The sequence below is a fragment of the Fukomys damarensis genome, unplaced genomic scaffold (genome assembly GCF_012274545.1).
Source record: "Fukomys damarensis isolate Sample0158 unplaced genomic scaffold, DMR_v1.0_HiC HiC_scaffold_13, whole genome shotgun sequence".
NCBI classification, from domain to species: Eukaryota; Metazoa; Chordata; class Mammalia; order Rodentia; family Bathyergidae; genus Fukomys; species Fukomys damarensis.
In genome coordinates, this window is record NW_022900925.1 from 36271711 (window position 1) to 36297662 (window position 25952).

General features: G+C 54.8%; 1 protein-coding gene and 1 long non-coding RNA gene across 7 annotated transcripts in view; one reads left to right on the forward strand and one right to left on the reverse strand.

The window, feature by feature from the left end:
* The window catches only part of Cdk12 (cyclin dependent kinase 12), a 71639-nt gene extending 57879 nt beyond the window's left edge, over positions 1–13760 (forward strand). The window contains exons 15-19 of one of the 6 annotated variants that reach the window (XM_010620049.2): positions 3721–3826; positions 4566–4688; positions 8096–8202; positions 10967–11042; positions 11203–13760. In XM_010620049.2, the coding sequence (XP_010618351.1) occupies positions 3721–3826; positions 4566–4574 (115 nt within the window). In that variant the 3' untranslated portion in view covers positions 4575–4688; positions 8096–8202; positions 10967–11042; positions 11203–13760. Of the gene's footprint in view, positions 1–3720; positions 3827–4565; positions 4689–8095; positions 8203–10966; positions 11043–11202 lie in introns of those variants that run through there. The other 5 variants (XM_010620047.2, XM_010620048.2, XM_010620046.2 and 2 more) reach the window with 5 other exon arrangements.
* A 4508-nt stretch (positions 13761–18268) lies between these two features.
* On the reverse strand, positions 18269–25946 carry LOC104859443. The gene is made up of 4 exons (XR_779384.2): positions 25713–25946; positions 25259–25436; positions 20042–20112; positions 18269–18376 (listed from the first exon to the last, which is right to left on the reverse strand). It is a non-coding gene; the product is annotated as an uncharacterized LOC104859443 (long non-coding RNA).
* Between the last annotated feature and the right edge of the window lie 6 nt (positions 25947–25952).

Genomic DNA, 25952 nt, shown 5'->3' on the forward strand with positions numbered 1-25952 from the left:
CAAAAAAAAAAAAAAAAAAAGAACATAGGATTAATCTTAGAAATAGGGGACAAAATGAGGCTTTCTATCCTAAGGTATCTTCAAAGTACAGTTTTTATGTTCTATGAATCAGAGATAAGTTCCTTTGGTTGCTGTGCTTGTTTGGGGGTTCTGTTTTGTTTTTGATTTTTTTTTTTTAATGTTTTGCAACACTTTGGAAATCATGAAACTGGATTTATGATTTTGGAAAGACAGTGTCAAGTTTGGGGCAGGTGGCAGTCTGAAAGTTGACAGAATAACATTGTGTTCCCCCTGCCTGTTTGATACAGTATCCCAAGATTTGTTCCATGAGGGAGTGGGAATATCACTAGCAGAGTCAGGTCCGGCTGGGAAGGCATTAAGGGAGGATTCCTCCTTTAGGAAGTGGGTCTAACTAGAGAGGCGAGTTTCATACTTTGATGGGAAATGGGACATTGGTATTTATAAGTCAGTGCGTTATAGCAGGTTACAAAATAGTACCCTAACAAAAGGAGGCCAGGACAAAGAAATAATCAGAAAACAAGGAGTTCATAAAAAAACTATTATTTAAAGGTAAAGATGAGAGGAACAGAACGGAGGAGGGGCAACAGCAGGAGGAGACTAATGGGGAAAAGGACTTGGGTGTTTTGTGCACAGGGCTGCAGATTAATGGACTAGGATGGCACAGGAGAGGAGGCTTGGGAGAGCATTCCTGGTGGCCTCAGTGAGGAACTGGAATTTGGCTCGGTGAGCAGTACAGGGAGCTGAGCGTGAGGAGTTGAGAGAGGGTGAGGACTTCTGCCACTGTACTGAGTCCAGGAAGCAGAGAAGTTGTCTGGGACGGTATTGTTCTCGCCCGGGCGTGAGGCAGCACCAGGGCCCACCTGGAGCAGGGCAAGGGGAGTCGGGAGGAAGGAACGGGGTCCACAGGACGTGGCTCACAGCGTGGATATGAGGGCAAACAAAAAAGCTGCCCTCCAGACGGTGACCTCAGGACACGTTTGTGCTAACGGTGGTAGTGAAAGCTTGGTGAGAGGTAGCTGCTTGCTGCTTTGTCTTTACAGAGGAGGTGCTCATTGACCAAGTGATGGGGGGTGCTGCGTGCAGTGCTGTGGAGTCTAGGAGGGGGCCCTGCCCCTGGAGGGCCGGGGAGCAAGTGCGCGTCCAGATGGCCCCGTGCAGGGTGGAGAGCCAGGCGAGAGTCAGTTGTGGGGTGTGCCCACAACTTCGAGAATGCTAGCCCACTCTGGATCTGGGAAAGAAAAGACCAGGCTTTGCCAGCTTTTTCCCCTTTCGTGCTTGGGAAATGGGATATGACTAGCCTGTGGCAGCGTGTGCCTGTGGATGCGCTATTCTCCGGCTTGATTCTTGGAAGGCCTTTTCTTTCCTTCCCTGGGGGTCATTTGTATCTCTGGTTCCTGCTCCTACAGCCATAAAGTGGGAGCCCCCATTTATTAATTGGGTTGGGACTGGGGAGGGGGCCGGCAGGGGACTCTTTAGTGTGGCAGGCGGGGGTCTTCCCGAATGAGCCCATTAGCCAGCCCCAACGGCAGCTAAAAACGGGGCCGCAGCCAAGTCTTCTCCATTTCAAAAACCCTCCATCGCCTGCAGCAGATCAGAACAAGGCCTGCGGGAGCCCTTAGCTTCTGATTGCAGCTGTGAGGAAGGACAAAACAATTTATAGGAAGCCAAGTAGCTCCTGTCTCACTGTCTCTTCCATTCTGACTTTGGGGAGGAGGAAGAGTGGGATGTTGCATCCCCTCCTACCACAGCTTCTTTTACAAGCGTATAGAGGCCTCAAGCAGGAGAAAACGGGTGTGTGGGCATTGACTGGACTTTCATGTCGATGCTGTGGATGTATTCACACACCCTGCTTTCCTCTTCCCATCTACACAGTTGTGTTGGACTAGCAGCCACTACTTCTGTGGGGCTTCCTAGGGCAGTGCCACAAGTGTGCAGTGCGGTTTATCTCACTCCAGTTTAGTAAGATTCAGGGCTAGGGATGGATCCCCTCTCTATCCTCTTCGTGGGAGGGCCTCGAAATGTAACGAAAGGCCTGCTGCTGAGACATCTAGGGAGCCTCTGTCTACGGTGGCCGCCCAAAGAAGAGCGAAGGGCTCTTGCATAGGTTGTCAGAGCTAGGAGAACGGTCATGTCATCCAGCCTCTCCGTGTACACAGCGGGAAACTGAGGCTTGAGGAGGGGTAGTGCATCACCTGCCTCTCTCTCTGTGACAACGCAGCCAGCTGGGACTAGACTCAGGAGGACAGAATCTCACCCTCCCTCGGTACAGAGCCTGATTTTAAGATCAAACCCTTCCTGAGAGTCCTGGGTTTCCTAAGAAATAGGGAAGGGACAGACATTGAGGTGGGGGGAGAGGTAGATTTAAAAGCCGTTCATAGAAAAGTAGTTATTTTATGTATTTTTAAAGAAGAATTTCTCAGCGGCATGCAAATGTACAAGTAACTTTTACTTATATAAAAGAGCTCTGCTTCCTTGGGAAGCACGTGGCACCCGCAGCCAAAGATCCCGATGCCATCAGAGTTACTCCCCATTTCAAAGGGCACACAACCACCCTCTTTTGGAGGGCATATGGCGGGACAAAACCTTAAAGGCGATACGAGGAATGTAGTCTAAATCTCTACTCCGCTCCTGTGCGGTACAATACACCTAGGGTGAAAAACAAAACCAGAAAACAGGAAGGGAGAAAGGAAACAGCTCATCTGCCTGAAGGCTAGTGTGGGTGTGGGTGTCTCTGAATGAGAGACAGGATTATAGGATTCAAAGCAAAATCAAATGTTCTCAGCTCACAGGACAGTTAGGGGGCTCTCCTAATCTTTTTCCAGTTTTGAGTTGTTGATGTCCTCCTCTCACGGGCAGGAGGTGGCAGTGCTTGGTGGTGGCCTGACCCGGGGACAGTGTGCTCACTTGGCGAACTCGCTGGTCACTCCAATGCCAGGACTCACTGGCGCTCCTTGGAGATGTAGCCACCATCCCTTCCAGTTTGTGCTTTGTGAGAGCTTATGAAACAGAGTCACTGATGAGCAGAGAGGGAGACGCTGCGGGGAGAAGGGTACCATCGCGTTCTTGGACGTGGCGAGGGTCTGGCTCAGTGGGGCGAATGACAAACACGTCCTTTGCATTTTGGCAGTCACAACCCAATGGACAGCCTGGCTGACTGGGGTGGTCCTCATGCAATTCATCTGTGCCCGGCTCTCCTGGGGTCCGATGTCTCGCAAAACATTGTATTTCATAGTCAGGGCCTGTTGTACAAGCCTCTTCTACAGAGAGTTTCTGAAGCTCTGATGGACAAGTGAACCTCGAATCCAAGCTGGTGATCTGATCTAAAATTAGATGTTCTCTATGTAACGGCTCGCATTGACTTTGTATGAACCATTACCCTTCGCTGCCCTTTATAATTCCGGGTTTCACTACTTCTGTTTCTATTGAACTGTCTAACTTATTCTAAGTGCAGGGCCATGGTCTCGTGTTTGACAGCCCAGGAGCTGTCCTTGGAGACAAGAGTTTAGAACTCTCTTTGGCAGCATACTTAAGGTTCACCTGTAACCTGAGGGATTCAGGTTCGAGGAAGTCGGAGACATGAAATGCATTGCCATTGTCGTCACCCGCCAGCACCAGGCTCCCAGGTGAAAGGCCAGAGACTCTCACTGGTGCCTCGTCCCTTGTCTCCTGTCTAACATAGCCTGTTATTTTCCATTGCAGGTGGCGGCAGCAGCAGGGATGGCCCCTGAGGAGTTTGGTGATGTCCCTCAGTCACTTTGCATTCAGAGCCTGGCAAATTCAGTCTCTGCCTCAGAACTTAAGCCAGGTAGGGACCTAAGTCCGATCAGAGGCCACTGGCCTACTTTTGTATGGGGCCTTCCATCCCCACCCCCCAGTGTACACACTTACTCCTGGTCTCAAGGAAATTTCTGTTTGTTTTGTTTTCTTTTTTTTTTTTTTGGATACTGGGGATCGAACTCAGGTCCTTGAGCTTGCGAGGCAGTCACCAGAACCACTGAGCTAAATCCCTGGCCCTTGTTTTGGTTTTTTGAGACAGAGTCTCACTGTGTAGTTCAGGCTGGCCTTGAACTCACTCTGTGCCCAAGCTGGCCTCAATTTCCCAGCAATCCTCCTGCCTTAGCCTCCCCGGTGCTGGAATTACAGGCATGTGCCCAGGTCCAAGGAAATTCCTCATCCTCAAAGCTCTCCAGAAAGTCTCCTCAGCCTTTTTTTTTTTAATACCCCATTCTGGTTTTCTACCTTCTAGTCAATAAGTTCCCCCTTCCAACTAGAGTGGGTGAGTGGGTGACCCCTCCCTTCGCACAGATCATTATTTTACTCCTGCTCTTTCCAGAAGGCCAGCTGGGTTTGGGGTGTCCTCCGTGGGGGGGGGGTGCTAGCATATTACTTTCCGCTCTCCTCTAGGAAGGCGGCCCCCTTCACCCACCACCCGCTCTCCTACACCAAATCCTTCTTTCTCAGAAGCTATTTTGTGTCCCTTTCTTTGGGTGAGTTAGGGCAGTAGGTCTCACTGCTGCTCACCAGCCGCTCCACCTCTTTTCCAGGTTCAGTGAACAATTCTACCATCCAGACACCGTGTGAGACACCAGAAGTGGGGGCCTGCAGCCTGCTGCCCAGCACTGGGTGGGGGTGTGACCTGGCCACCGCCTCCGCCTCCTTGCCTGCTGGTAGGTGTGCTGCTCCCCACCCCACCCCTGCCTGTGTTTCTTCTCTGAGATCAAGTCTGCGCACATAGGTTCAAACAATGCTCCTCCTTCAGCCTCCCAGGCTGTTGGAAGTACAGGTGTGCGCACCCTGCCTGACCTCTCTGGGACCATTTCTGTCACCGCCTTCTCCTAGGAGGAAAGCCTTGGGGTGGGATGTGGCTGCGGCCGAGCGCTTGTCTAGCGAGTGCAAGTCCCTGGGTTTGAGTCCCAGCAACACCGCAGAGGAAGCCTGGTGACTCAGCTCTTCCCCGTGTCACTCCCGAGTCCTGATCTTCAGTGTCCAAGGTCTGTCCTTTCCCCTGGCACACAGCCATTTACAGATAGCATTCACACTGGAGAGGAAGGGTGTGGTGACAGATGGCCTTGTCGCGGAGGCTAGAGGTCCGAAGCCCCAGATGTGCACCCTTGGAGAATACCAGATTCTTTGGCAGGAGAGGAGTTTTATCTGGTGCCCCTTCTCCAGGACCTGGGTCTTGGGCTCTGAGCGTCTGTCTGTCCCTGCTCAGTTTGGATCCCCAGGGAGAGGGCTGAGTGTGGAGTCAGCCCTGGGTGCTCCCCTTCAGTGCAGGTGTTGTTGCCCTCTGTGGCCTTGGGCGAGTTGTCGGGGGTCAGAGCAGCGTATGGGGAAGTCCCCCACCCTTGTGACCTCGCCAGTGCCTCTCTCAGCTCCGGCCAAGCAGCTGGCCTGGCAGAAGCGCTCTAGGAAGGCACCGCCTCTCCGCTAGGCAGCTGCTTCGTTAGAAGTGGAGCAGGTGGGCCATGGTGGGTAGGGAGGATCACGCAGATGTTAGGAAGCAGCAGTGTCCCTATAAGTAGTCGAGCAGTATGTGTGGGGGACACCTGGACGCACTGATGACTCTACTGCCTGTCTGTCAACCCGGGAGTCTGTTGGCTCCCACCAGTCCCATCCGCTGGGCAGCTGCAGTCCTGGTTCCTGCCACACGAGGGCACTGCTGACCAATTAAAACCCACCCCTTGAAGACTGGGTGAGGGCGCCCTTTCCCCAGACAGGGTTCGGAAGGCCCCCCAGAGAGCCCAGAGAAGGGCTGGGAAGCCAGCAGAATAACTGGCACCGCTTGTTCTGCCTGTGAGATGACCAGACACACACACACACACACACACACACACACTCTGCTCTTGTGGCCTGAGGCCTTAGCGCACTCCCACCTGAGCTTGGAAAGCCCTGGCTCCAGTCCCGGAACACTTTGCACTTGGGTTCTCTCCCTTAGGGCGTAGAAAGCTCCAGCTGTCCCCCCACTGTCCCCTTGCCTTCATAACGGTTGCTTTCTGACCCGAGGGTAAGGGGTGTGTGTGGTTTTCCAGGGCAGGGGCCATCTCTTACAAGTGTTCTGAGAAAAGTGTCTTTGAGGCCAGCCGTGTTTTGCATACCTATAATCCCAGTACTTGGGAGGCTGAAGCAGGAGGATCACTGGGTTTTTAAGGGTCAGAGTTCAACGCTAGCCTGAACCACATAGCAAGACCGGGGCTTGGAGCCAGAAGAGTATATGTGGAGTGCACATTGGCCACGAGTTCGGGGTTGTGGCTCTGCTAGTGATGCCATGGAGCGCCCGCGGGAGTGAGGACCCGCCACCAACCCTCGTCCCTGCGAAGCCCTTCCAGACTGCACAGACTCAGGGAGACCCGGAGCCCCCCTCCCCCATGCCCGAGGCCCCTCCCCAGGAGGACAGCTTGATTAAACAGTCGGTGCTGCTGGAATGACTGCACAGCTGGCGCCCCCCCACACCCCGAGCAGAGCAGCAGTGCAGATTAAAATCTCCAATTAGCGGTAAAGTGAAGTGAGGAGGTGCGGAGGCTGCCAAGGAGGCCAGGCGGGGGCCCTGGGTCAGCACCCCCACTCTCGCCTGGATTCCGAGGGCCGCCCTTCGTCCTTTCCTCGCTAGCTGCTCTCCAGCAGTGCCCAGGGCCCGTTAGCCTCACATCGCTGTGCTTGGGACAGAGGGCTCTGCGGGGGCTGGGCAGGCGCCCTGCCTGTGAGGCTGGAGGCGGAGCGAGGTCGCCACTCATCAGAGGAGGTGCCCTGCCCACAGCCTGCCAGACAGCTGGGCCGAGGTGACTGCACACCACGCCTGCTTCCGCAGAGCACAAGGGCAAGCAGGACGAGGTCCTCCAAGGCCTCCCGCACGGTGCCCACGTGAATACCCACTTCTGTAACACCCCACCCCGCCTGACCTGTCTGCCCTCCCCCAAGTCACGGCTCTTTCCTTTTGCACTCCCTGCATCTGTCTCTCAGTGTCCCGTAGGCAGAGCAGCCCCAGCCAGGCTCCGGCGCGTTGCCGTGCCCTGCCACCTGGGTCCCCTCCGGCTCCTCATTGTCCTCCCCTCAGTTTGGGGGAGAGCAAATGTGTGGCAAGGACAGAGGTCTGAGATGTCCCCAACCTCGGAACGCCCCGGAAGGCCCTGCTGCCGTTTACATAGTGCCACCCAACGCAGAAGTGCGCAGCACAGTTGGCCACGCCCTGGCTGCCCTCTGCCCCTTTAAGGGAAATGGAGGTGGGTACCCAGCTGACTGAACTCCTCACACCTCCAGAAATTAGACACCAGGGCACAGCGCCACCCTCCCAGGCTGGCACATGCTACCCTGGCAGAGGTTCAAGTAGCCCCCCTGCCGCCCTCCTACCCCTACGTCTTCCTCTGCTCGCTTCTCTCCCCCTCTCCTTTCTCAGCCAAAGCACAGCTGAGCCTTGCGGGGGTGGGGAGTGGAGAGACCAAGCCGGGCGGGGGGTGGAGCTCCGGCAGCACGTTTTCACCTGCCATTTAATTGGATGTATTTTTAATTAATGGGACCTCAGGGACCAACATGAGACAATCTGAGCTCTGAATAGGGACAGGGGAGGGATTGGGGAAGGGAGGCGGATTGGGCCACTGGGTGCGGTTACCGGGAGCCCAGGCCCATCCATCACTGGCCACTTTGCGTGCTGGCATGGAGAAAGGCGGGGTGGAGGAGGCGGGAGGTGCTGGGCGAGAGGTGCCAGGATCCCCCGGTGGCCAGGACCTCCAAAGGGAAGGGGACTGTGCTGGTCGGCTGGGGTCTGGAGCCCGAAATCCCAGCCAGGATAGTGGGAAAGGGGGTTTCCTGGTGTTCTGTCCAGTCGCTTAGCCCAAGGACGTGGTAAACTTGTGAAAGGAGGTCGGGGAGGGAGGTCTGAGGTCCCTCGAGAAAGAGGACCAAAGACTGTGCTGAGGTGACAGAGGGCGGACTTCAGGGTAGTTTCTCTGTTCTGTCATGAAGTGAGTATCCTGGAGGCTGTGTACAAACGCGTGTGATGCCTTGGGGTCTGGGCCACAGAACCTCACTGTCGCAAGGGTGCCGATGTGGCATTCATTTTGCCTGACCCTTTATTTTACAGATGTGGAAACCAAGACCCAGAGAGGAGAGTTTGGTGGAATCCTGTCCTGGAGTTGCTCTGTGTTCCTGGGTTTGGAGAGTTCCTGGAAACAGGAAAAGGAGAAGCGGGTAGGTTTGGAGGGGAGAAAGTCAGATGAGGAGGGCAAACAGGATCCTGTCGTCCACTTCCTGAAGTCACATCTCTGACCCCTGAGTGTTAGAAGCAGCGTGGCCAAGGCCCGGAGCATGGTCCTCAGCACTGAAAAAAAAAAAAAAGCAAGGTGGAGGATCGAGGCAGGTGCAGCCCTTGGAGCATTTCGGGGGGACGTTTGCTCACGTTGCCTGCTCCAGGGCCGCCTCATCTTCCCCTTGCTTCCAAGTAGTTGGAATTCCTGCGGCCCTGCTCCGTGGAATTTTGTCACATCCTTCAGGCACACAGGGAAGAAAATGACTCCTTCACCAGAAATAAATCCCTAACCAAGACTGAATAGTGAACCTTTTCGGAGCTCTTAGCACAGGTTTGTCTGCTGTAAATAAAGCCGTTCGAGAAAGTTATGCCAGAAAGTGTAATGAGACGTGGTCTTATACCTGTTCTCCATGGCTAAGCCCAGAACAGAGGCAGAATTCAAAGGCCCTGGACGTGGATTTCCCGGGACACTGGCCCTGCGTCTCTTAGGCAGACCCGGTCTGGCCCTGTGACTCTGGTGCCTAGACAGAGAGACAGCTCTGGGCCGCCACTGCCCCCACCCCTTTGCTCCTGTGCGGTTCACCTGCTTGGGGAAGGAAGGGTGAGGTGACCGGAGCCGTCCCCCGGCCATAGGCGGTCTTTCTTGGCACCCTCCTCTTTCCTCAGCACTGCGGACTTTTCCATGCTTCATGGGGCAGAGCTGGGGTAGGAGCAAAAGCAGTCACAGGCTTGGAGGCGGCCAGTGGAAACTGTCACACTCCAGGGTGCCACACCCTCCTCCCACCCCCAGAACGGTCCCCTCTGTCCTAGGGGCCCATTTCATAGCCCAGACCCTGGGGAGGAGTGGGATCTGTCTGTGCAGTGCCCAGCCGCACGCTGCCCTTCCCTGAGACGCCCCGAGTCTGCTCCAGAGCCCAGCGGGTGAGAAGGCCCTTGTGTGCCTGAGGACAGGCGGGGGAGATCCCTCCTCGGACCGCTGCCCTCTGTGAGGGGCTTGGGACTGGAAAGGAATGGTCGGCTGCCAGGGGTAATGAGGAAGCCTGCAAGTTCGGAGAAGCCAGGGGTGACACACTAGCGCTCTGGGCGGGGCGTTCACCGTGAGTGTCACTTGGGGGTTTATTAGTGGCAGCTGTCTCCAAGCTGCTCTTTCTACCTGGAACCCAGAGCAGTGAAAAAGAGCACACCGTGGAGGCTCCCGCCTCTCGCCGTGTCACCCTTCTCCCCTCCCTACTGCAGCGTATTGGAGGGGCTGGGAGATCCTGACGCCCTCACCCCAGCTCCTGGGTGTTTCCCTAAGGTACAGCCTCCTCCCTCCTTCACACTCCGGGGTCTCTGCACCCTGCAGGCTGAGCCAGGAGAAACCTGGAGCTGTTGGAGGCAAGAGGGTGGATGAGATGTGTGGGAGGCAGCGGGGCAGTGTCAGAATTCCCTGCCTTCTGGAGGAGAGGAACAGGTCAAGGTGCCCGGCATGGACTTGGCGTAGCTTCCCTTCCACGGAACCCAGCCTCTGCCTCCCTTTCCTCCGCTTGGGAGAACTGCAGAAACCAAGCCTGTCACTTTGATACCTGGAGGACACATGCGGGTCCCCTCTCCGCAGCTCCCAGTGCGGGGAAAGGAAGGAGTGAAGGGTGGGAGGTGGCAGCGCGTGGTGCCCATCAGCAGCCAAGGGGAGGGGCCAAGGAGAAGAAACTGGCCCGCCCGAAACAGCCGCCGAACCCCACCCTCTCCCGCTCCCCAATTCATGCCAGCAAGCTGAGCCCGAGTGCCAGCTCTCCTGGCTGGCAGTCCCGTTCCGTGTGCAGGCAGCCGGCTCCCTGCCCCAGCACAGCACATGCTGGGAACGCTCACGCTCTGTATCCCGGGTCTGTGTCTGTGGTGGATTCCAAGGGATGCAGGGGAGCGACCCCATAGGAAAGGGATGGCCCTGGGCCCCCGAGGTTCCTGTTTTCTGGGCTGACAGAGTAGGGAGGGGAGACTGCTAACGTGGGGGAGCCCAGGGTTCTGGTGACCCGCAGTGGGGTGGCTCATGAAAGCCAGAGGGGAGGAGCCGGCCTGTTAGAGCTGGCTTTGCCCCAGTTGTCCCCACTCTGAGGTCTGCGTCAGACAGGCCCCTGCTGTGAAAGGGGCTGGCACGGGAGAGGATAACCATCCCCAGCAAGACGCTTCCCGAGGAGATGCCAGAAGGGGCCCGTCGTCCTTGTCCACTGTCCGCGAGGGCTGCGTGTGTGCTGGAGCAGCCCCGTCCTCTGCCCCTTCCAGGAGAGGAGACAGCTACTCCTCCCTGCCCTCACTCCACCTAAATCCCTGGGTAGCCAGCTCACACTAACTTTTTAGAAATTTTATATATTTATATATAATGTTTCTTGGTGGGGGGATACAGGGTTTCACTACGTAGTTGAGACTGACCTGGAACTCACTGTGTAGCCCAGGCTGGTCTCCAGCTCACAGCGATCCTCCTGCCTCAGCCTCCCGAGTGCTGGGATTACAGGCATGTGCCACCACACCCGGCTATGTTTTTAAACCCAACAACAAGACCAGAACCTGGACAGATTCTCACCTCCTCTCAGTACTCGGCACCCTAGAACATGCACCTGGGACCAGAGAGGAGCAGCGAGGGGCATGGGCTGGCTGGAAGGCCTGGATAAACTGGGAACGGTGCAGGAGACCACAGGTCTTCAAAAGTGCTGATGCCTTCCCCGTTCACAGTCCAGGTGGCCGAGTGCACCTTCTCCATCCTCTCTGGATCAGGGGTGACAGGAGACTGTGCTGGAAGTCGTACCAGGTGGGTCGGGAGAAACACTCATGACCCTGACTGTAATCCCAGGGTGCCTGGGCACTTGAAATAAAGATCCCAATCTGTGGCTCAGGAGGACGGGTTAAGAGGAAGGACTGTGGCAGAGCCTGCATTCCCATTTGCCCATTTCTGTCCTTTCCATCACCAGCAGCTCCTCCTGCAGCTGGGGTGAGGGGCCCGACACTCAGCTGACCCTGATGATCCAGAGAGCTCTGGTTGGAAAAGAGACCGCCCCACTTCACCCAGGGCGGCGGGGCCGGCCCGCGCACTCCCCTCCTCTGCGGCAGCACCAGAAGCCTAAGGAGCCCGTGACAGATCTCGGCCCTGACTCAGCCAGCACAAATCCCTGCACTCGGTGTGAAAGCCACACTGTGGAGGGCCTGGGTGCACCAGGCGGGACGTGGGCAGGTGTGGGACGTGGAGCCCCAGGAGCAAGGTAAGAATCGCTCCTCTCTGCCACGTACTCTTGAGCCTCCTCCTCAGTCCCCTGTCTCTCTCCACGTATTCTTTCCCCACGTTATCAGACTCATCTCCTGGCCACCTCGTCCCTGCAGATGAGAGGACACAGTAAGTACACGTCTGTTCCCTGCACTTTTCTCTCACACTTTCTTCAGCTCTTCCCAGCTCTCTGCTTAGAGCATCCTGCTTTTGAGTCCTTTGCACCAGAGACTGCCCCCAGGATCTGAACCCAGGACCCCAGACTCCACTGCCCCTGACCCTGAGGATGCCCATGTACTGGGAAAGACTCATCTCTCCTCATCCTGGCCAGCACATACGCCCAGGCCCAGACTGGTGTGTGCATGGCATCAGGGCCCTGCCTCGGAGCAGAGGGTGGCCCTAGGTGTGCCCTGTGGCCCCAGCCCTGAATGCACGTGTGCCTGTGCATTGGGCACACTGGTTTATTAGTGTTATTTCAGCATTGTGATGCAGAGAGAGTAAGTGTAACAGCTGCTCCTTGCTTGCAGTGTTTATTGTTACCTAGAGACAACCTCCTGGCTTTTTCCCAGCTCCCCCTCCCCCCATCCCAACCCCCTCCCTGCCGACAATCCTGCTCTCCCTACACCGATGGGAAATTTATAGCTTGCCCACGCCATGCCTTTAACCCTCTCCTGTCCATCGGGCAGATGGGCCAGGAGGCCAGGATGGGCGGTGGGCATAGTTGGGCCCCAGCAGGGTTGAGCAGTGTGTGGGAGAGGGAGGGAGGAATGACACGTTCCCCTCCACCCTGTGTGCCCAGGCTCAGGCCCCAGTTGTCCTTCTGGTCCTCACAAGAAGAGAGGAGGCAAAAGAGCTCTTGACCTGCTCTTGAGATCCTGGAAGAGTTCATTTGGCCCTAGCCTCGGGATCCTGACATCCTCCTGACAAGACCTTCTCTTCCCCGGGCATCCTTAAGCCCCAGCTGCAATGGCTGAACCAGAGCAAATGCAGCCAGGAAGCACGGAAATGGAAGTGAAAGGCCAAGTGGCAGAATCCTTAGCTCCTCTTTCCAGTCTGAAAGAGGTAGCTATGGAGATGTCACATCAAGAGGCTCAGGCCTGGGAGATGCTGGCCAGACCTTCACAGCTGGGCAGATGTCAGACTGGAAGCCCACCTTTAACCTGAGTCTGAGACAGCTCTAAGGTCCCGAGAGACTCCCGGGCTCATCTGCAAGCTGGCCTTGGTCTGCTTGTCCTCCTGCTCCTTTTCTCCTGTGTGTCTTTTGGTTTGGTGCCTTGGGGCAGAGATCGAAGAGACTGAAGCATCCTCATCATGTCCTCTGCAGAGCTGGGGAAGCAGAAGTCCCTGGAAGCTTTCATGGAGGAGTCAGGAGGAACCGGGTCATCCACTCCCCGTCCACCAGAGAGTAAAGGGATTGGACATGAGCCGAGAAGATGGAGGTTAAACACATGAGAAAACTTCCTCCCACGATGAAAGACTTCGGAGTGGGCCTGCTTCTCTCCAGAGGTCTGTCCTCTGCCTGAGCGGAGTTGGAGTCTGTGCCTACACGTACAGGAGTGCTGGGAGAACATGCAGGGTGCTCAGACCTCCCCATGCCATCAAAATATGATACCTGTGGTGCTTAGATCACAGATTAACACGGCAGAGAGCAGGTTCCAGTGTCAGCCCTGCCGCTCTCCAGCTACCTTGGTAAGTCACTTGGCCCCTTTGAGTCGAGCATCCTTATCTGTGATGTGCAGGTGAACAGCTCCCCTTGGGTGGTTGTGAGAATCCATGGACGCACACGTGTAAAGCACCCAGGACAGTGCCTGACAGTGCAGCAGAGCACCGTCACTGTGGAGCCAGCAGGGCCCACGTGTTCCACAAACTCCAGGACACCCACACTTGCTGGGAGAACTTCGTGATTTTCTTCATAACATGGACTAGAGTGACAGTGCCTAGGAAGTACCCAGATTCCCCAAGGAATCAGTTCCCCCATTCCCATGCCTCCCTAGCCAGGAAAGAAGCCACGGTCCCCTGCCACCTCTAAGCCACTGTTGTGCCTGGTAGCCCTGAGCAGAACAGCAACAACTAGCTTTCTCCAGGCACTTTATAGTTTGCCAAGTACATTGACCTACATTAGCTCTTTTGATGTCCAGAGCAATCCAGGAAAGAAAAGAGAACTCCATTTATTGGGTGTCTGCTATGTACCAGCATTGTACTGGGTATTTTTGCTTTTTGTTGTTGTTGTTGTTGGGTTGATTTTGTGTTGGTTTGTTTGGTTTGGTTTTGGAGGTTTTTTGAGACAGGGTCTTCCTATGTAGTGCAGGCCAGCCTTGAACTCACTGTGTAGCCTAAGCTAGCCTTGAACTCATAGAGATCCTCCTGCCTCAGCCATCCCAGTTCAGGGATTACAGATTGCACACCATGCCTGGCTCTGGGTGTATTTTTTTTAGTGTGTTTAAACTCTGTATAGAGTATTTTATTACCCACATACACTGATTTATGTCTCATCTCCTATTTTTATTCACTTGCATATTTTCACTGCTATAAATAATATGGCAGTGAATATCCAAACACATAAAACTTCTTCCCTTTTTTTTTCCTGTATATGTGTGTGTGTGTGTGTGTGTGTGTGTGGTACTGGGGATTGAACTCAGGACCTTGCACATACTAGACAAGTGCCCTAGCACTAAGCTATATTCCCAACCTGTTTTTAAATTCTACTTCTTTATTTAGACAAGGTCTTGCTAAGTTGCCTAGGCTGGCCTCAAATTTTGAATATTCCTGCCTCAGCCTCCTGAAGAGCTGAGACTGTAAAGTGTGCATTCTGCTTGGCCTTGTGCATTGTTAATAATAAATTCCAGAAGGTGGAATTACTGGGTCAACAGATACAAATCCTCACCCTCCCATGGTTATGATCATTATATTGATGTACCCTAATGAGAATAATATTTATTAATCTTCCTCTTTGGAATTCTACAATGGGAATGCACGGACAGGTCCTTCTCCCCTATACCCAGCAGAGACATTAATAATCTGTCATAGCTTTTATTAAGAAAATGAGATAAGTGTAGATTCACATGCTGCTGTTAAGAAATATTACAGTGATCCCGTGTACACCTTTCCCACCTTCACTGAACAGTAATGTTTCACAAAACTGTATTACAATATCACAGCAGGCATATTGACATTGCTACCGTCTACCAGCCTTGTAAATATGTCTCCTGTTCTTGCCTGTGCTTGTGTGCATCTTAAGTCCTAAGCTGTTTTGTTACCTGTGTTAAGTTTGCATATCCACCGCTATAGTCCCCACACCACAAAGATTCCTCACGTTTTATTTTTATGATCACACCTACCTCTCTACTCCCTCCTTAACACTTTGCACCGCTGCTCTGTCCTCCTCTCCTAAATGTTGTCACTTCAAGAATTGAAACATGCAACATGTAACCTTGTAGGATTGGCTGTTTTCTTTCACACAGCACAGTTCCCAGGAGATCAGTCGAGTTTTCATGTGTATCAACAGTTCATTGCTTTCATTTATCTCCTGGTATAGATACACCACAGTTTCTTTAAACAGTCACCTGTCGAAGGACATCTGGGCTGATTCCAGTTTTTAGCTATTACAAATAAAGTTGTTAATAACAGTCACGTATAAATTTTTGTATGAACATATTTGGGGGGGTGCGGGATACTGGGGATCGAACTGGGAACCTTGAGCTTGCGAGGCAGGCGGGAACATAATTTTTTTTTTTTTTTTTTTTGGTTTTTTTGAGACAGGGTCTCACTATGTAGTTGAGACTGACCTGGATCTCACTATGTAGCCCAGGCTGGTCTTGAACTCACAGCGATCCTCCTGCCTCAGCCTCCCGAGTGCTGGGATTACAGGCATGCGCCACCACGCCCAGCTAACATATTTTTAACGTTACCAAATAATCTATCTTCAAAAGTTCTCTCACTTTGCTCTCTAGTACTAGCAATGAATGAAATTGCCCATTTTACTTAGTTTGCTGAATGTTTTGTAGTCGCAATTATTAACCCATTCTGGTTTCTACCTAGATACCCACCAAAGCCTCGCGTGCTCATGGGCAGTCTTTTGAAGGGGCCTGGGAGATAGGGTCATGTGGCTGCCTTGATCTTAGGAGGTGGGTCTGGGGGCGGGGCCGGAAGGGCGTGTCTCCCAGCCTGGCTCCTCCCTCACCTCCTGCACCACTGAGCAGCTGTCCTCCTCCCAGACCCTTCTGCTTTGCTGTTTGATTGAAACTTCTAAAATGGAAGCCAAAAGAAACCTCTTTTCCCTTTCAGTTACGGGGTCAGCCACGAAGAAAGTGACTAAGTCAGCTTCTTTTTTTTTTTTTTTTTTGGTACCGGGGATTGAACTCTGGTCCTTGCACTTGTAAGGCAGGCCACCAAACCGCCGAGCTAAATCCCCGGCCCCTAAGTCAGCTTCTTAACAGATGCTCCTATTCTCTCCATTTTGTAGATGAGGGAAATTGAGGCTGAGAGTGGGCCTTTTCCCGGGATCGCATACTGTCAAGTGGCACAGCAGTGCGTGGCCCTCAGATGACAGGGCTTTTCCCGCTGGAGGGCTTGGGCACTTGGAAGAGCGTGGGATGGGGCTGATGGGAACACCCCGGGTCACCTCGGTCCTCAGGCAGCTTTGCTTCAGGGTCTCAGAGCTGGGGCTCAGTGGCATGGGCCCTCGGGCAGAGCACCGTGGGCAGGATAGGTGGATCTCCGTCAGAGGCCAGGGATCGAGGTTCTCCTGACTGAGGCCCGTGAGAGCTGTCTCTCCTAAAGGAGTGCTCTGGTGAGGCTGGCACCTCCATTCATACCCCCAGCTCAGGCTCAGGCTCAGAGCAGAAACAAAATGCCAGCCCTCACTCCCGCTGCCCTAACCCACGGCTGGCAGTGCATTCTCAAGGAGCTGGAGAAGTCAGCTGGTGCCATTCCTCAGTGTCTGGGCACTGGTGAAGCTGACAGGTGAAGACCTTGCGTTGCCCATATGACAGATGGCAGAGATGCCAGTGTACAGAGGATGTTCAGCCTCTCCTGGGAGCTGTGTCTGGCCACCTCCCACTTCCTGCTGGAGGGAGCCCTTTCAAACTTTTAAAAATGTATTTATTTTTTCCAGTACTGGAGGTTGAAGCAGGGCCTTCACACTGAGTTACATCCCCAGCACTTTTTTTATTTTTTACTTGGAGACAAAGTCTCACTACATCACTAAGTTGACCAAGCTGAGCTCAAACTCCTAAGCCTCCTGCCTCAGCCTCCCAGGGTGCTGAGATTCCTGGGTTGCATCACTGATGGCTTCTTTGTAGTCAACAATACCATTGCTCCCTAGGCCTATTCTAGCGGCTGTCTGGCCATAACACTTTTCCTCACTTACTTATGGGGCCAGAACCAGGCCGAGATTTCCTGTTACTCTACTTATTTTGGCTCATGGGGAACAGCCTCTCCCCCAGCAGCACCCCTGTCTCTACCCAGAAATTCCAGCCTGTTGGACACCCTGGCTGGGCTAGGCGGGGATCAGAGGGGTCACCTGACACTGAGGACACTGAGCCATCCACTCTGAGCCTTTGTCTGGGCTGGAAGTTCCTGACAAAGGGAGACCACTCTGCTGGTTCTTCCTCCTCCCCATGCACACAGATTTCTCAGAAGTCCTGAGCTACCAGGGAAGATGCCCTTTCCTCTGAGCCAGGGCAGTTCCTGACTGGGAGGTCGGAGGACCCCTCCTGTTCTCTCTCCTTGGCTGCCCCTCTAGTCCAGGTCCTCTCCTCTCCTGGCACCATCTCTTCCCCTTCTTCCTTTCTCTCCTCTCTCTCTCTCAGCAAGTTTTTTATGTGATTACAGGCACTGCATGGTAATTAGTGCTAAACTCATTTGCACAACTACAGTTAATTGGCTACAACAATTAATTAATGTGTTGGAAATTTGGCACTGGAAAAAAAAAGTTTGTCATCAAAAAAAGGGCAAAAAATTGTAGAGTGAGGTACCCATAAAAATCGAGGGCAGGCTTCAAAAGCCCAGCTGGGCCTCAACTTGAGGCCAGCCTTAGATGCTTTCCCCTCTCAACTTCAGCACATTTTCCCCTCTCATTTTTTCTCCTTCCTCTCCCATCTTTTCTTTCTTTCTTCTTTTTCTTTTTTCTTTTCTTTTTTTTTTTTACAACTTAAGCAAACTCATTTCCCTGATAAAATATAGCATGACTAATGGCTAGAGCATGTAAAAATCATTGGGAAAATGTCCTTGGAAGACGAATGCATTTTCAGCAGAATAATTAACTTAATTAACAAATTCACATGCATATTCATCAGGCTATTAATGTCTTCTCGGCTCAGCTTGATGAACATTGCGGTAATAACCATCTCATTTACATACTGCATTCTACTGCGATCCAAAACAGACAACATACAGGCGTACACACACTCGCACGAACACACAACACGGCTTGGCTTCCAGGTTGACTGGAGTGAGTGTGAGTGTGTGTGTGTGTGTGTGTGTGTGCGCGCGTGCGCGTGCGCGCGGAGGGAGCGGGTGTGGGTGGCGTGATCTTGGAGGTCAGGAGTCCGGGGAGCCAGGCAGGCCCACGTGTGGATGTCTGCGAGAACTTCATCCCGTTCTCGCCCTCTCTCCCTTCGCTCCCCCTCCTTCCGTGTTTCCTTTTCTCTGTCATTTTCTCTCTTCCCTCGCTGCCCCCACCCCGCCAGCCATCTCTCTAGGGAAAAACTTGGTATCCGTGCCAACTTTTTCCCCCTCCCCTCCTCCCTCTCCCCTCTCCTTCCCCTCTCCCAACTGCTGCCAGCCGGCGTCAGCGCCGAATTGCCATCTCCTTGAGCTCTCTGTGGAGCAATCTCGGGGAGCAGTAAGGTGTGACGCGGGCTCTGCCGGCTTCGCAGCACCGCCTGCGGAAAGAGCGCGGGATGGAGGAGGAAGATTAAGAGAAATCGGCGCAGGGCTCGGCTGCCATTGGTGTGTGCGAGCGAGGAGGAAGGGAGCGGGCGCGGGAGGGGGAGAAGAAGGGGGAAAACCAGCAGCTGTCGGCCTAATTCTTCTAACACTCTGCTTGTGGTCATATTAGAAAAACAGATTATGCCCCTCGGTGCCACTCACTTATACTTGACATACGTTAATGTTCTATATCTCCATTCCCGGGCCTCGATGCCGGTGGACTTGGGTCGAGCAGGCTGGGGCCCGAGTGGTCAAGGGGCACAAAGGAGCCTGTCTCCCTCCCGACCTCTTCTCGCCCTTCAGAGAGCGAGAGCGAGCCTGGGCCCGGCTAACAGCGGACACCGCGGTTCGTTCGGCGCAGCGCTCTGCAGCCCTTAGGGGCAGAGGTCGGAGGACGCCTGGAAGCCCTTTGCCCTGAAAGTCATCTTCCCCCTTCCGAGTGCAATAGATCACTAAGCCGGTGAGAGTGGTTCTGTGGCGCCTCCGCCTCTCACCTTCCTAAGAGCCCTCAGCCCCAATCAGAAGTGGGGCCTGAGAAAGGAGTCTCTAAGACTGGGTGCCCCGAGAGGGGTCACAAAGAAGCCCTAAACCGAAAGAGGCCAAGATTGTTTCTGCGTTGCTATGGAAACCAGGTTTGCTTCTCCAGGCAAGAAGGGAGGCGTTGTCTGAGGCCTCCCTCCTTCCACCAATCCTGAAGGTTGTGCGGGCGGGCGGAGCCTGCTTAGGGCCTAGGGAAGGGGCTGGGCTTGGAGAACAATCCAGCCCTCCCGCCCTCCAGTCCGGAGCCCTTTGACCCCAACCCTTGCGGCTCTTCCACCCCAACATTCAGTCAAAGGAAGCTTTTTCCTCTGGTGCCTCTTCCCCTGTGGAGACCTGTTGCTTAGCAACCGCTAGTGCCTTCTTCCTAATAATTCGCAGGGACTGATATAATATCTGTCTCTATATTCAGTTCCCCTCCCCTGTCTATTTATATTTAATAACTGAAGCCCTGTTTTGGGCCCCCCTGGCACCTGCTGTACAGGGCTCCTAGAGGGATTAAGCTCCAGCCCGCAGGAAGGGGTGACGTCTGGGGGAGGACTTCTCCACAAGAAGCGTGGGAGAAGGGTGGAGTGGGTGCGGGGTCAGGGAAGCTGAGGGGTCGTACTCTCTCCTAAGGTAGAGAGGGAGAACGTTCTTAGAACGCGGAGGCACCCACAGGTATTCCTGGGGTCAGCTCCAGGACCTGGAGTGGAGCCGGGCGCTGCTTCCCGACCATTTCCGGTACCGGTCCTCCCATAGTTCCCCGGGTGAGCGCCCATCGATTTCAGTTTCCTAGTGTGTGAAGGTTGGTAACCAGGAGGGGGCGCTGTAGCGAAGTAGGGCCCCCAAGGCCTGGGTATCTCCCAAAGATTGTGCACACTAGGAAGGAATTCCGAACTCAAGACCAAAAAGCTCCCCAACTGATCTGACAAAAAAGGAGGGGCAAGGGAGGCCTAAAGTAGCCTGGCTCCGGAGTAGAGGCACAGCCCTGGGTTTGGGCGCCTCTCTCCTTACTCTCCTGTGCTGTGGATTCTTACCTGCTTGACCTTTTAAACCCCTTCTTGCCGAATTTGTAGACCAAGTATAGCAATAAGGTTTACCTTGCTGGAGTTTTGCAGGCTGTATTAAAGTAAGATGTGGGGCCAGGGATCTAGCTCAGTGGATCCGCCGCCTGCCTCGCAAGTGCAAAGGACCCGAGTTTGATCCACGGTACCAAAAAAGAAAGAAAAGAAAAAATATAAAGTAAGATGTGAATGAAAACACCCTGAAAAATTCAAATTACACTCCAACATTTTAAGGTTGACAGCTGGGGCAAGGAAGGGGTCATGCATCCAGCCTGACCCCGGGCTTGGGCTCCTACAACTCTCCCGTCTTGGCAGTAGGTCTGAGTCTTTGCCCCTGACCAGAGGGGCTGGGAGTCATAAATCCAAAGCAAACATGAAGCCATCTCAGGACAGCCGTATGGTGGTGTCCCTGTCATCCTCTACCTCCAGGCCCAATCTCACTTTGGCCCCCAGCAGCCAACACAGCAGCCAGGCTGACACCACCATCCCCGACCTGCTACTTCCCTGGCCAGCACCCTCTCCGCTGACGTGTTAGCTCACAGACGCACAATTTCACCCACTGTACCCCCCTTCTCCGAACCCCTTCCAATCCGAGCCTTCTGTGGGAGACAGATGGGGTGTCTGCAATGGAAAAGGCGCTGGGCTCTACGCCGCCTTGGGCGGGCAGCCCCCTCCCCAGCTCCCCACCGCTCCCTCTCCCCTCCTAAGACACTCAGATTCACCCCGGGCACCCCTGGGAGCTGCTGAGGACGATGACTCTTCACCACTCAGGCCGGTGCAGGAGGAAGTAGTTGGGGGGGGCAGGTGATGGGGCAGATGTGGGGAGGCTGGGCCTTTCCCTGGAGACCAATGGCCCTGAGTGGACAGAGGAGACTAAGCCTGGGCAGCTCCTTTGCTCCAGAAATCTGGGTCCCCGGAGGGAGGCTCAGCACAGAGAAGGGAGAGAGAGCTAACCTTACTGTGAGCTGGCGCAGTGCTGGGGCTGTGCCTTTCCACCCTTGACTCCCAACCAGCAAGTGAGGGCTCAGGGTGAAAGGCTTCTCTGGCCGCCCCTCCTCGGCCTCTGTGCTTTCTCTGCCAGTTCTCCTCCTGCCCTGAGGCTGCGCCTGCTCTGTCTCTCTGCAAGTGCCTCCCCGGCCAGTGCTCCCATGCCCCTCCGCGTCCTTCCCCCTTGGTGCAGTGACTTCCCACTTGCTGTGCAGTCATTTGAATGATGGTCCCAGTGGGCGTGGATGGAAACGTCCATGAGCACAGTGACCACATCTGCCTGCCCCCACCGTGGGCCTCCTGTAAATCAGCGTTTGGGTAAATATTTGTTGAATCAATGAATGAATAGTGAAGGGATATCTCTACAGCCTAAACTCAGCTTCTTAGCCCCTCTGTGGAAGAGGGTACTGTGGGGGTCCGGCCATCCCACTGTCCCTGGAGAAAACCATCAGACTGGACCAACCCTCCTTCAGGGACTCGGGGTCTGTCCTGCAGAGCTGAGCCCTGCCTGCCTGCTCTCCAGCTCCCGTGGGGACTGGAGGATGCGGAGGCCCGAACCACTCACACGAGCTGGAAGGGAGGAGGCTCCATCAGAGAAGGGTGCTTTAAAGAAAACCCCTCTTTTCTGCCTCAGCCAAGACTGCAGAGACCATCTGCTGCCACCCCTCTGTCTGCTGCTGTCCTCTTTCCCTAGGCTTTGAAAAGGAGCTGGTTCAACCCAGTAGGAAGGGCAGTCAGTTTAGCCAAAGCAGGATGGGCTGCTTGCTCTTTGAAATGCCCTAGGAGGTGAGCGCTGAGCCCCGCCAGGTGGCCAGAGCAGAGAAGACAAAATCCAGGGATGGCAGCCCCGGTGCACAAGGTGGCCTCTAGGAGGTGTCCAGCCTCCGGCCCAGAGCTTTGGCTGACTCCTTTGTTGCCCTTGCTGTCTGACCTCAAACTACATCTCCAAGTCCGAAGGGAATTAAAGTCAGGCCAGGCCGGCCGCCCCTCGCTCTCTCTGGCCTTGCCCCACTCCACACTGGTACTGGCACACAGGCAGTTGTCAGCAGCTCAGCGCCAATTCTGTCCTCAGGCAGCCTCTCGCCTGGCCTCCTTTCCCGGACGGTACCCTTGCGCCCTGGTGTCTGGGGTCGCGAATCCAGAGCGGTTCTAGGGAATGTTTCTCTCTCCGACCCCACCTGTTCTCCGGGCCCCCGCTAACACAGGAGGACTCAGGCTGCAGGCCAAGTCCTGTGTCCTCATCAAAGGCAACATCTGTCCCTTCCAAGAAGATAACCCTGGAGGGAGGGGGAGAAATGGGCACAAGGGAGAAACCCAGATCTTGCCTGGGCCTTCACCCCACATTCCACTGCAGGCATGGATGGGGTACGGGCCCAGAAAGCCACAGAGGCCTGTGGTCCTGCTGGCACTCGCACAGGCCTTCGCACCTCCAAGCCCCCGCACAAGAGAGCCCCTCCTGGGCTTACCCAGCTACCTGGGCCGCTGCTGGTGCCAAGCGGCCTTCTTTTATTCATGTGTTGTTTTATTGCTGGCAACTGCTGCTGCTTGCCGCTGTTGGAGGCGTTCCTGCCAAATGCATCCCAACATCTTGGCCTGGCATCAGGGCGGCATGCTAATGTGGAAATTTAAAGAGCCGCTCTCGGCTTTAAATCGGAATTTTAAATGAGCAGCAGTGCTCCGAAGGGACCCAGGCAAAACGGAATGGTATCTGATTCCCCTTCTTCCTCCCACACTCATAGCATCGCCCTGCGTCCCCCCTCACTGCTCCCTTTGGTTTGGACACTAGATGGGGAGCTGGCCTGAGATACAGGACACAGGGACCGGTGCAAGCCGGGGTTATCCAGAGCAGCAGGGAGCCGGGGCCCCTCACTCAGGACCAAGGAGGGACCCACTCACTGCCTGCTGTCACCGGCAGGGGCGCAGGGCTGGGGGTGGTGGAACAGGACCTTCAGTTCCCATTGTGCCTGGAAACGGGGAGAGAGAAGGTGGAATTCCACGAAGACACTCCTGCACAACATACGCGTCAGGCATGTGTGGCTGTGTGCACACGTCGGGGCGGGGTTGGGCGCGAGCTGAGACCTGGGTATCACGCGTCCACGTAAGCTCACAGATCACCTCTGCACGAGAGGAACCAGTCTCACACAGGCAGACTTGCTTCCCGCCTCCGAGCCACTGTCCTGCGTAGCTCAGTGTCTGCACATCGCTAGCCTGCACTGTGGCCTGGGGTTTTCCAGGGATCCTAATTTCCCAGTTCCTGGCCGCTGCTTTGAGTCAGCTGTGGGGGTGGAGCAGGGAGCACCTGAGGTCATGCTTTGTACCTGGCCTGCCACAGCGCAGTACCTCTCTTGGAGGCTCCTTAGTAACTCACATAGTGACTTGATCTGACCCTGCACTGCCAGGCCAGGGACGCTCTCAGGCCTTCTGCAAGAGTCTTCCTCTCTCAGAGAAGTAGCCAGGCCCTCGGGGGTTAGTGTGGCTGCCAGCCAAGAGGCTTGGGGCAGGCCTGGAGCATGCAGCTGGCACTTGCCCACCGGATCCCCAAGGAGCACCGTCCTCCCCACTGCCATGGCCCCATTCAGATGGTTTCTGGGCCACGGGGAGACAGAGCTCACTGCTCCCCGTTCCCAGAGAAGACTTGGAGCTGGAACATCCGTCATCCCTTTCCACTATGACCCTACTCCAGGATTCTCCATCCAGACTCCATACGCTGAAGCCCGCCAACTTCCCCAGCCAGGATCAAAGCCTCACAGAGTAGGGGGAGCCAGGGAAGGGGGCTTGGGAAGTGAGGCATGGGCTGGAGTTGGGTTGCAGTCAAGGAATAGACGAGGAAGAGGAGTGTGAGAGAGACGGGATGGGGAACAGGAAGGGCAGGGGCGGAATGACTCTGCCTCTCATCTAATTAGCAAGATGCAAATAAGATGCAAATAACACCCTCTTTGTTCAGAAGACCACAGGGCCTGCGCTTTTTGGAAGTAAATTGCAAAGGGACCTCCAGGCAGCATCTCTGACACCCCCAGACATGGGACACCCAGGATTAGGAGAGGACACAGTGCGGCCATCTGGCTCTAGTTTCTTCTCTGGATGAACTACTTTGCTGTGGACCTCAGTTTCCCTACACGTGAAATAGCAAGCCCACACCGGATGGAGCAGAAGGCTTACTTCCAGCACTGACAGTCTGGGGTCCTGAGATCTGGAGCTCCGTGCAGGGCGGGGGGGTTGATTCTATTCTGGGGTGGAGACCAAGGCCCTTGGCTTTCTTGCCCCTGCCACCCACTGCAGCTGTCATGCCACCCTCACACACCCATGCCCCTGCCATCCCAAACTTGGGCAGTTTCCTGAAGACCCCCATGCCCTGCATCCAGAATGCCCTCCCTGCCTTTAGAGCCCACCTAGATGATCCAGCATAACTGCTCCATCTTAAGATCCTTAATCGCATCTTCAAAGCCCCCCCCCACCACTTTTTGTTATAAAGGCCCTTTTTGTAGATAAAGTAACATTCACAGGTCCTGAGGATTCCAGCATGGAATTTTTTTTTTTTTGAGACAGGGTCCTGCTGTGGTTTTCAGGCTGGCCTTGAACTTGCAGCGATCCTCCTGCCTCAGCCTCCCAAGTACTGGGATCACAGGCTAGACAGATCTTTTGGGTATTATCAGACTACCAAAATAAGCGGTAATGTTTCAAAATTTACCCCAGTTGTTAAATCTACCATGGCAAACATGGCCATGCTTTTTTTCCTCTCATCATTTAGCCCTGGAAGGTAGACCTGAATGCTTCTGTCCTCCAGACGAGGAGGCCAAGGCTCAGTCAGACTGAATGAATCGCTCAAGATCACATAGCTGGAAAACGATAGCACAAAGTCAGATGACCTTGGCCCCAAAACCTGCGTGCTTCTTGTCTCACCCACAGCCTCTGTGCCTACCGCAGGCCTGGCACAGATTTTTTGCCTGAGTGGACACGCAGCGATGGACAGGTAGGTGGATAGTCAGGAGGGTGAGTCCCAGACTCCTATGATCCTGGCTCGCGCTTTCTCCTGCCAAAACCCCCTCATTACCCCTCTCTCTAATCCCCTCCAACTCTGACCCTTTTTTCAAAAGCCTGGAATCCCCCTCGTTTGCAGCCCCTGCCAACTACTGATGCCCAGAGGGTGGCACAGTGCCTGGACTTCAGGCGGGAATGAGTGGGTCACAGAAGCAGAGGGACATCTGGAGGTCACCTCTCCAAGCCCTCTGCCCACATCCAGGCCTGCTTCTGGGGACAGGGACAGACCGGGTGAGGCTGGTGCACAGCAGAAGGGCGCGGTGGCTGCCTCTTCCTCCAGCTGCCTCTCTGCAGTCTTCCTTCGCACATCATTCCTGTCCGGAAGTCCACTGTCCGGTCTAGTCCTCTCAGACAAGCATAGTGGAAGCTGGCCAGCGGCCCGGGTCTGTGAGCTTAGTCCTGGAGTCTGCAAACAAGTAAAATGAGACTTTTGGCTAAGACTTTTCATCTCTCCGGCCTCTCATTCTTTATGTTTAAAATGGGATAGATATTGTGAGAGCAAGATCGCCCCTCTCACAGGCTGCTGGGGGAAAGGGCCACCCACAGAGCACGATCACAGCCCGGGAAAGAAGCGCCCTGACCCACGCCTTAGAGTGGCAGGTGCTGCGGCAGTAGCCTGTGACAGCCCTTCGGCCCTCCAGCCAAAGCCCCTCCGTCCTGGAGAGCACAGGCTCCTGCTCACCTCGCCAGCCTTGCGCGCTAGACTGTGAACTCTTCTTGGCAGGGTCTTGTTCACCTTTTAATCACCGCCCGTTCCCCTCCCCGGCGTCTAGCCCGCGCTTGGGCACGATACATACACGAGCGAGGGTGCGAATCAGACCCCCAAGTCCTGACTCCCGCCCTGAACTCTCCTCCCTCCGACGCCTTTCCCCGGCGAACTGGCGGCGACGGCCGCGAGGGGAAAGGAGGCGCTGCGGCTTTA